The 10,754-nt window shown below is 43.2% G+C and overlaps 1 protein-coding gene and 1 long non-coding RNA gene across 2 annotated transcripts; one reads left to right on the top strand and one right to left on the bottom strand.

Moving 5' to 3' along the window:
• Positions 1-2,508: 2,508 nt before the first annotated feature.
• TNIP2 (TNFAIP3 interacting protein 2) lies at positions 2,509-10,146 on the bottom strand. The gene is made up of 6 exons (XM_015624469.3): positions 9,630-10,146; positions 7,185-7,490; positions 5,407-5,490; positions 4,599-4,880; positions 4,118-4,237; positions 2,509-3,634 (listed from the first exon to the last, which is right to left on the bottom strand). The coding sequence occupies exons 1-6, from the start codon at positions 10,077-10,079 to the stop codon at positions 3,353-3,355; spliced, it is 1,524 nt and encodes a 507-aa protein (XP_015479955.2). The 5' UTR covers positions 10,080-10,146; the 3' UTR covers positions 2,509-3,352.
• On the top strand, positions 5,487-7,567 carry LOC117244275. The gene is made up of 2 exons (XR_004497032.1): positions 5,487-6,641; positions 7,254-7,567. It is a non-coding gene; the product is annotated as an uncharacterized LOC117244275 (long non-coding RNA).
• Positions 10,147-10,754: the final 608 nt, after the last annotated feature.

Here is a 10,754-nt window from a genome sequence, read left to right as displayed (position 1 = left end):
CTAATCATGAAGCTAATTGGAAAAATCCACCTTGGCAGCTTTTAATATGTTAAGATAGATTCCTACAGGTCCCAGAAGAGGCCTGCTCTCAGCCTCTGTGGAACTGCAGTGTCTCTGTCTGCCTTCTGTCTGGTATTGGCATGCCACTGCAGAACAGGCAGTGCTCGCCTGAATGAGAGCTCTACAGAAGCCTGAACAGGCATTAACTTTGCCTGAAAACAGGGTTCATTTCTCTTGGATGCCTTTTGTTACCAATACAGCAAATAAGGAACTGAGCCCCATCCATACAGTCAGGCAGGTTTTCTGTATGATTTCAAGTCTCTTGTGTGAGGATATCTTTCTGCAGTTTTACAGATGACGTGTGTTTCAGTGAATGAGTGTAGTACAAATGGATAATGAAAGTTCACAAAGTTTATGCTACTAAAGTTCCTTTCACTGCATGCAGTTACTTTCTTACTCATTATGCCTTTATTGCTTTCTTTTAGGAAAGGAGCTGGGTTGCTGTTGCTATTCAACCAAGCAAGACCTTCTGTTTGGAGAACAATCCAACAAGGAGAGACCATGAGTGCAAGGCCAGAAGGAGCTTTTCTTAATTTAAAGGGTTCAGAAATGCTGGAAACTCACAGCCTTTCACTTCAGTGTTGCAGTAGCAGAGCTGACAGGTTTTATGCATCCTGGTGTACAAGCTGAGAAATGTGACTTGTGAAGGTAGGGGGTGCTGGCAGCTGCTGGGGGTGCCTTGGTGTGTGTGCTTTGCCTGGTGAGGAAGGGACAGGTAAAGATTTTGTGGTGTTTTATCAAGAGACCTACCAGTGAATTTGGTGTGAAAGCCAAAGCACTGCATAACAGACAACTTTTCTTAGGAGCAATAGTTTATGGCCCATCATCTGAAACAAAGGTTTGTATGTAAGTTCTTCATAGTGTAGCATTTCTTGGTTAAGCCAGAACAAGAAACGATCATGCTTTTTACCAGCTGGGGGGAAAAAACTCCAAAACTTCAGTAAAGTCACACAGCTCTCAAGAGAGGCATTTCTGTACAGAAAACCAGCAGATCTGTCCTAGATTTATGCCACAGGTAGTCAAATGCCAGTCCTCATTTATTGCACTTATTGATTTATGTGGTATTTATGTCTAATCTGTGCTTGATCTGTAACTTCACCTGTTTTTGTTAGTCCAGTGTTGTCCTTGCCAGTTCCCCAGCACTGAAGTGCTCTCCTTTCCTAGGATTAGTGTGAAACTAACCTCTGCTTAGACTAGGGACTAATTCACAGAATTTAAATTCACAAGAATAGGTGCTATTAATTTTTGTGTACTGTGTATTCTTCTAATTCCTGAATCTATTTCTTACTGGAAATTATTTCTTTTTGTAGGTCAGTCTGTACAACTATACCCACAGGGATTAACATACATAGAAACCTATAGCAGACTTCAGCTGCTGATATATATTAAAGCAGTCATCATCTCGATGCAATTAAAAAAAAGGTGCTGACAAGACCTAACTTACTTTACTGTTGTGTTTGTCTTCTAGTGTTTTCTAGTGTGAATCAGTACAAAAATCAAGTCCCTTCCCTGTTTTGCTGTATCAGTCACTGGCATTATCATATTGATGTACAATGAAGCTGTAAACCAGGCTTGTCTAATGAGAACAGTCAAAAAAGTAAGATTAGCCTATGCCACAGGAAGTTTAATCACATTTCTCATCTTATATTCTCTGGGCTGAATCTGATCTCTAAGACCTTAAAAGGCAATGTAAAAAATGGCCACTAAAAAAAAAAGAAAAAAATAAAACTTTCTGTATGTTTGTGCATGCTGTGCTGGGAAGAAGCAGCTAGTAGTGAATCACAGGGCTGCAGTCATTGTAGACTAATAATAGATTAATCTACATTAATACATGATTATTAATCTAATTACATTAGATTAATAGTAACCATTGCTGCATGCAATGGCCCAGGCATTGCTCTTGGAAATATCCCACCTAAGACAACAGTGGCATAAACCACCATCTTCCTTTGGATCTACAACAGGAAATATCCAGAAAAATATCCACATTCCTCTTGAAGCATGGAACAGGGAATGAAGCAAAGCAGAAGACAGGAGTGTTGTTATAGAAAGTAAATTTTCTTTAATTATGAAGTGTCATGAGGGCACTAGGCCTTTAGTTTCTATCCCATCCTTAGCTCTTGCTCTGACACAGTGAGAAACACCTGGAGCCAGGGCTGCAAAAACCTGTGGCACTCTTATATTTGTATACTTTAATTGCCTGACTAACTCCTTTTCAAAACAGTCCCCTGCTATTTGTTGAAGCTCTCTCCAGTGCAGACAGGATAAGAAGAAATTTTAGTTAGCATTGACATAGTCAGATGTGTGTGACAGGGTAGGGGGTTAAATGTCTTCCTGTGCCTCTGAAATGTCAAGCTTCTGCTCAGAGATGAGTGATTTTTTTTTTAAACATATTTGAAAATAGTCTGAGAATCTGGTTATCACTAAAGTAATGAAATAACTCATATCTGAAACCATGACATTTAATTAGCCCTTAGTATAGTTACTATTTCACATTTAAATACTTAGAGCAAGAGATTTTTGACACCTTTACTAACGTAGTAAAGCAAATGCACAATCACTTTTATTATAAAAATAATCCTTATGTCAAATAGGAATACAATCAATAATTACACAAATATACATTTACAAATCTCTAAGATAGATACTTATGGCACAGAAAATATAAATATCCCTGTACCTTCTTCCTGTGCAAAAAAGGCAGGCTAGTTTTAGTCAATAACCAGCCCATTTATGTTTTCTTCTGATTTCTGTTAAATAGAAGGGTTTTCAGATGAGATGTCTGAAAGTTCAGCCTCATGAGTCAACAAAATATTTTTGCTTTTAATCCAGATAAAGCACAATAAGATTTTTCCTATCTTCTGCCAAAATATTCCTTCCTGTTCTTCAGCCTACATTTTTTGGAAGAGGAGGAAAATTTCAAGTTCAGTAATTTTTTTCACAAGCCATCAGACTGCGGTAGAAAATTAGACCCAAATAAAGTCAAGCTGCACTCTGAAGCTAAACTACCACCATAGGTTTCAGTTTAGTTTGTAGTAGAATCTGTGTTACACTTGCCTTCCTTGTAGCTGTCAAAAATAATTCTTCAGAAAAACACTCTGCTTTCTCTTGAAGCCTTTCACACAGTCCAAGAGAAGGCAAAATCAAGCAAGAGGTAGATATTGTTCATCCTCCTAATTCCCCAGAGCTCTCCATTTGAATTAACTCTGTTTTAGGACCGTAGGAGATAGATATAGAGCAAGTTTTATGTCTATAAAAGTAGTGATCAACTTACACCCCTCATATCCTGTGGTCACTGACAACATTCAGCAACATGCTTGAGGAATTCATCACTGAGTTCATCACTGAAAAGCCTCATGCAATGAGGGCATCTGAGTTCACCCTGTGCCCTGCCTTCAGATCCCAAGTTTGTGTTGTCCCTAGGAGGAGAAGCTTGTTCAGACTGTGAGTTTGTTCTTCTTGTGCCTGTCTGGCCTGGGCTGTTGCCTCGTAGATGTTCAACGTTTGTCTGAACGTACAAATGATTTTGGTTACCAGCATGAATTCTGAAATGACTGCTTGTGTCTCTTGGGTCCTAGAAAGAGAAAGAAGAGCTCTTGAAAAAGATGGAATAAAAATATATTCTTCAATGGGTGATATTTTATCCCCTTTATCTGAAACACCACTCATATTTATCTAGGACTTGTAAATTATCAATCAGTTTTTGCATTGTTATTAACATTGTTGTAAAGAAGGTTTGTAGAAAACACAGAATACAGCCAGTGTGCTACTTTAAAGATGCAAAGAGTCATGGCTGTCCTCTGCCTTCTAAGAATTCACCCTTCCTATGCTGATCCAAAAGGAGAAGAGAAAGGGACTGGAAAGGGGTATTACATCTGAACTGGGAAGCATCTGCACCAAAACTGACTATGAAACAATCTAAGTTGATGATAGCTGCACTGAACTGGAAGTGTTTTAAAAATACTAAAATATTTTTAAAATATATTTAAAAGTACATTTTAGTCCTGAATCTTGTTGACATACTTGGATTTAAAAAAGGAGAATGCTGCTTTCTTACCTGTCTTCTTGCTAGCTGGTGTTGCAGACATGCAACTTCTGCCTGAAGTTCTTGTATTTTACTCTGTGCTCGTTCTCTGTCTGATCTCTCAGATGTGAAATCATCTTTATAAACCAGGACCTGAAATAGAATTATTATGTTAATATTTTATAAATCCCAGCATTGGCAGGTTAGATTGAAAAGCTGAAGCTATGATTCCTTCGTTACTTATTCTCAGAATCTCAGTATAATCTCTACAATAATTCAAAGGTGTTTGTATTTATTTTACAGATCTGTCATATTCTGTATTAAAGCCAGCAGAGCTGCATGGGGTTCTTTAAGTAGCAAGTTTCCTTTAAATCTGTTTTGTTAAGTATCCGTAAAGCCAAATGTGCAAAGACAGGCAAACATCCAAAAAATAAATACATTGTTTCCCCTTGTACTTCAGTGGTCTGGGAAGAAACTAGGAATTCCCATATCTAGGAAAAAGAAATTTAATGACCTGTTGCTCCAGCATTTGTATGCGCTCATTATCTCCTTCGCTAGCCTTCTTCATGTCTTCTAGTTCTCTCTTGGTTTTTATGCACTCATTCATTTTTTCTTCCAGTAGCTTGTTTAAGCGGAATATCTCCTTGTGCATCAGGTCAGAATTCCTTTGTGCTGGAGTTCCACTGTGGTGCTGCTCCAGCTGTGACTTCATCTCCTTCAGCTGCAAGTGGAGCCGCTTCACGTACTCATCCCTACTGGCATCGTACTTCTGCCACTTCGCATTTAAATCTTCCACCTGAAAGTTTATCCAGGAGAGCCATGAAGAACAGGAAGACACAAACATCCAAGCTTTCATAGCTGCCTATATGTGCAGGACCAGAACGCTCCAGGGGATAATGTAACATGCTGGCTCAGCCCCTGATGGTGCGTAAGTCACTGTACATTGTGCAGACCCTTCATGGGCAGCCTTCCCATCTCCCAGACCAAAGGGACAGTATTAAATAATGTGGAAAGGGAGGGGTTGGTGTTCACCCCAGGCCTAGTGCTGCTCTTCTGGGGTGGAATACTGATCTGTGGAAGGAACGTGAAAATTTTCTTCTGCACTGTATTTTTAACGACAAAAACACAGTATGCTAAAAATTATGTAATAAGTTGCTCATATCTAAGGGAACAAAAACTGTGCCATGTTGAAAGGACTAAGAAAAACCGTCTTGCTTTAAAACTGCCATGTAATTAGATTAACCAGACCTCATCTATTCCAAATTTACTTTAACACAAAATACTTAACAAATATTCATCTGTAACAAAATGAAAGCACTCACGTGAGCTACTTTTTGTTTTAACATCCTGTTTTCCTCTTGTAGGTTGCAGATAAGAGCTTGAAGTGAAGTTTCATTGTCTGAAAGCTGTAATTTTCAGATAAAATTAGGTGGCGTTTTAACATAAAAATCTCAGATGCTGTTTGGCTGTGCTGTTAACTGGAAGTAATATTTTTTTTTTTTAAAGTGATGTGTAATGACACATCACATCACAATCTAGGGTTTTATGACCTTGGTACTATTAAATAAATAGACCTCATGACAACAGAGTTTGAGTTTACACAATAGAGTTTACACTACTTGTCTGGAGTGGGAGAATGCATGACAAAGGCACAGATATGCCTTCATCTTGCTTTGTTATTACTGTCAATTTTGGCCAGTACTAGGAAGAAATTACTGAGGGGGAAAAAACCCTGCTTGCTAAATAATTGACTAAAATGATACCTCTTTTTTACAGTTGTGACATCTGCTTAAAAAACCCCGGTGTACATGAGTAATATAGAACACTTTTGTGCAAAATTCCCTAGAATCAGCTAGTAATGGCATCTGAAATTTCTCCTCTTCAACAGGGAAGTCCCCACTGTACAAGGTTAGCTTCTTATTGCATATATCAAAGTCAATCGAGTTTCCTGTCTATCAATTACATGTTAAATATGATAATGCCAAGTGTTTCAAGTCCTTAAAACGTCCTTTTTTCTTCTATCTACTCAACCCCTATTTCTTACAAGTAACTTTAACGTAAGTTTTCTTTGGAAACGCCTCTGGGATGTTTGACAAAGCAGACGTGAGTATGTACAGAGCTCATCACAACAGCACAGATGATTGGTCATGTGAAAAACAGCATTACCACGGTGTAGCAGTAAGAGCATAAGTCAGAAGCATTCTCTTTCATGAGAACTATCTGTAGCACCCTACTCAAGGTTCTGATCTGTTACTAGAGACAGCACAGCTAATGTTATTTCTTAATGGTGTTTTAATGAATTACCTAATGACTCTCAGCCATAAGGATTTCTGGAACAACAGAACAATGATCTACCTTCACCCCGTGCTGAGAACTTTAGCTAAAGCCTCAGCAGACATTAGCAAAGTACACCAAAATTCAGGTGTTTCCCTGTGCCCTGCAATAGCATTTCTGACACTGCCCTATATGAAGCTTTTTTTTTAAGCATCCCTCCTGAAGAGAAGCACTGCCCTGCACTCAGAGGCCAGGGGGAATCCCAGAGCAAAAAAAAACAAAGGTAAGACACCTTGACTCATATTCCCAAATCAACTTTCTGTAGGTCTGTTCTACGTGTGCAAAGCCAAATCCTGATGTGATAAGATCACATATTACAGAGTTCTTAATATAAATACTACTTTGAAGTATCTCTACTTTGTTTTATGATTTTGATACTTAAACAAGTAATCAGGAGAGATCAGCTTCAAAATCACAGCACCATCTAGTGCTGCACAGAAGCAGAGATGGTATAAGGTGCTGTCTTCTGTGTATTGAGGGAAGAACTGGAATCATGGAATTGCTGAGGTTGGATGAAACCTCTCAAGTACTTCTCTCCAAAAAAGCCTCTGATGATGAGATGGCCAAAGTTGAAGTGGTAGGCAACTGCTTCCATCCTAAATTTCAGATACACAGAAGCATTTATCATTGCTATGGCAGTCTTAACACCCTGCATGAAATTATTTAAAGGGCTTCTCACCATTCCCCAGTTACAGCTATCATATTGTAATTAACATCTCAGCAGCTAATAAGACTTTAAAGACATACACAGTAGCTGTAAGAATACCTGATTAGAGCTTTCTGTAGGTGTCTGGTCATCTGAATTCTCCTTCTCTTTTCTTTGCTTCTCTTCTAGACATTTTGCCAGGTGTTGACACATTTCTGCTGTGGATGCTAATTTGCGTTGAAGTTGGTGAGTTTCATCAGTGAGTGAACGGCACAAAACATCACTGGTGGCCTGAGCCTTCTCCCTCTCTGCCAAGGTCTTCTGCAGTCGTAAGATTTCTCTCTCTTTTTCATATGGAGGCTGATTTATCATCTGCTGTATCTCTCCATTTTTCTCCTCTAGCTGCTGATTCAACTTCTGCACTTCCTAAACAGAGGGGGAGGGGAAGTTATTTAAAAGCAAAACAAACTTAAGAGCCAAAATAAATCTCAGACTGACTTCAATATTGCTGTAATTCCTTATTGTTCCTGTACTCATTGCAAAGTACTTAAAAATCTAGACTAAATCCATTTCATTTCTTTATGATCACAAGACCTTGGAACTATTGGATCAATCAAGAACTGCTCAAGCAGTCATGCAAGCACTTTCTAACCAGTAGAATGGAGGAACAAGCAGCAAAAATCAGAAAGATTTTATGACTATACAGCAGCAACAAAAACAAGAAACAAAGTAATTTAGGATGAATAACTGTGCAGACTGAAAAATACTTACAAGTCCTGCACACTAAATTACCAGATAATAGAGATTTTCCTCAAAAGAAAAAAAGGAACTGTAAAGTCATCAAATCTAGTGAAGTGTATTCAGTGCCTGCCACTGTCACAAGAACAAAGCAGAGGTTGCACACAGAGCAACTTTCCCACCTAGGAAAGCATAGGAATGGTAAGGTAAGGACAAGCAAGCAGAAAATAAAATCCATGTGGCTGCAGTGGCATCAGTTTGGCCACAGCTGACTCCCAGGTACATGGAGAGGGGGTCTGGCACAATCACCTGTGTACCTTGTTTCTCCTTCTCCTTCTCCTATTAGAAGCTCTGTGGGATCATCCACACTGCATTAACATCTCCACAGGTGTTTTGGGAAGGAAGGGGTTTGCTTGGTGACTGGTGCAAACCACCTATAATTCCATGCACCTGAAAGGCACCAGCCCTGACTTTGTAAACAAACAAGCTGTTTTTTACACACCCTCAAGAAGTGCTGGTACCAGAAACCTCTGCAGCACTGCTCCTCCAGAACTGAGGATCTCTGGATGCCAGTGCAGACCATGAGACAGCTACAACCTCTGCTCTATCATTCCAGTTCTCAGGAGTGCTAATAGAGCTGTAAATCACTGGGATCACTCTTTGCCAGCACACTGGCTTCTGGCTTCACAAAAATGTCTTTTATAATTGGTTATTATTTAGTGCCAATTATTTCAGCATTCTGACTGGGCACAGAATTTTATTCTTTCAAGAAATAAGTATTAACATCTGACATAGATAAACAGCACTTGTTACAGACACTTAAATTCTTTAGCATCATACTGAATGCCAAACTTCCCCTTTAAAGATATCCAGCATCAGCCTTTCAAATATATTCAGATACCACAGGTTTGTCATCTGTCTGCAAAGTGTCAGTGAGATCATCTCTTATAACAAATTTCCAAACATGAACTTTTTAAAATGTAGTTTAGTTGAGTGTCATATATGGAAAATGTTTTGTATAAGCATTAGGTCAAGAGATTACTTATGACAAAAACACTTGTTTCAGTTTTAAGTAGTGCTGCTCAGTTTGGAAATTACTTCATGCAGCTTCATCTAGAAATAAATGCTTTAAGAATCTTTGAGTATTTCAGACTAAACCTGGGAAAGTCTTAATGACAGTAACCAAAACAGCACTTGTGTTGGATGGGGAGGGATGCAGTTTTCAGGTTTTTCTCTGTCAAGAAAGATACCGATTTCCCTAATCTACCTCCACACAATCCAGACTTGTCAGTAACTTCTTCAAATATGAACGTGCTACCTCACTGTCAATACAAAAATTCATTTTTAAGAGCACTTTAAACAACACACTTTAACAGAAAAATTCGTGGCATCAGCTGATTATCTTTGAGAACAAAATTGTTGCACCTAATAAATTCAAGGACTATTTTACTGTTTTTCTTTCTCCTTATGAAAATAGTCGCACGAAGAGCTATAGCGCCGTGCTAAGCTTTTGGCTCAGGATTCATTGGTTGGCCTTTTTGAAGTGAACGCAAGGGACGCCACCTCTGGACAGAAACGGGGGAGTTGCTTTGGGCACCCGGGGTCGGACGGGCATCGCTTCAAGGGGCTCAAACCCTCTCTGCGCTCCGGGGCCGCCCCGCTCTCAGCGCCGGTTCCTGCGCGCCCCCAGCTGCTCCCAGCGCCCGCCCAGGGGGTCCGCAGCAGCCCCCGGCTCCCAGCACGGCACCCCCGGCCCCTCGCTCCCGAGGGAGCGGTGCGGAAAGCCGCGGCGATGCTGCTCCGCTCCCTGCGCGCCCGCGGCTTTACCTGGCTCAGCGTCTCCACTCTCCGCGCCGAGAGCCGCTCGCTGTCCCTCAGCTGCTCGCGGGCCTGCCCCAGCTGCTCCAGCAGGCTCTCCACCAGCGAGCGGGCCGGCTCCGCGCCCGGCGCCGCATCCGCCCCCTGCGCCGGGAGCTGCCGCTGCCGGGCCAGGCTGCCCCGCAGCTCCCGGATCGTCGCCTCCTTGGCCGCCAGCTGCAGCTGGAGGTGCTTCAGCTGCTGCGCGGACTCGTGGTACAAGGTGCAGAGCGCGTTGTACCGAGGCACTTTATTCTTCAAGCTCCTATTTTCCCGGTGCAGCTTCTCCAGAGTCTCCTCCACCTGCCTGAAGCGGGTCACCAAGGGGTCTGTGCTGCCGGCCTCGCTTACCGAGCACATGGCCGGGGTAGCTCCCTTCTGTTCCTTCTCCAGGGTGAGTAAGAGCCCAGGCAGGTGCATAAAACCCCAGAGTGCAGCAGAACCGAGGCAGCGGCTCCGCTCTTCCGCCTTCCCCGCCGGAGGAGGAGGCAGCCGCTTCCTTTAAGGGCTCGCAGGACCCGCCTGTGCCGCTGCTTTTTTCTGCGGCGGGGCCGGGCGGGGCCGCGCTCCGCCCTCGGGGGAGAACCCCGGCCGTACAGAGCGCTCTTTCCTCCGCGGCCAGCGCGGGATGCGGCCCCGCGGGCAACGCTGCCCGGGGAACCCCGGCAGGGGCAAGCGGGAGAACCGGCACCGGGGGCGGGGGGGAGAAACCTGGGGGCGAGGAAGGCTCCGAGGGCACGGGGGAAGTCCCGGCTGAGCGACGGGAATGCGGGCAGGCGGCTGCAGGAGGGGCCCCGATGGGGAGGACGGGTCCCGGCGGAGCGAGGGTCCCTCGGGGGCTGGCGGGCGGCGCCGGCCCCGCGTTGCGAAAGCCCCGGAGCGCCGCGTCCTCCCGGCGCCGCTGCGGGAATTCCCGGCTCGGAGCGGGACTTTCCCCGCCGGCGGCGACCCCCGGGCTCTCCGCTCTCCCCGCTCCGCCCGCCCCGGCGGCCCCGGCCCCGACCCCAGGGGCAGCAGCAGCAGAAGAAACGCGCAGGAATTCTCTGGTGATGCGTCTGCTCCGGTGGCGAGGGGATGGCTCCGGACCCAGCGCGT

This window comes from Parus major, chromosome 4 (genome assembly GCF_001522545.3).
Source record: "Parus major isolate Abel chromosome 4, Parus_major1.1, whole genome shotgun sequence".
In the NCBI taxonomy this organism is placed as follows: Eukaryota; Metazoa; Chordata; class Aves; order Passeriformes; family Paridae; genus Parus; species Parus major.
Note: the sequence above shows the minus strand (reverse complement) of the source record. Positions and strands in the feature narration are given on the sequence as shown.

Bases quoted from the DNA above. Each gene is read 5' to 3' on its own strand.
- TNIP2 (XM_015624469.3), bottom strand. From the start codon at position 10,079: ATGCACCTGCCTGGGCTCTTACTCACCCTGGAGAAGGAACAGAAGGGA. The intron at 5,491-7,184 runs GTATTCTTACAG...TGAAAATTACAG, and splicing joins CTACAGAAAGCTCTAATCAG to CTTTCAGACAATGAAACTTC. The intron at 4,881-5,406 runs GTGAGTGCTTTC...ATAAACTTTCAG, and splicing joins TAAAACAAAAAGTAGCTCAC to GTGGAAGATTTAAATGCGAA.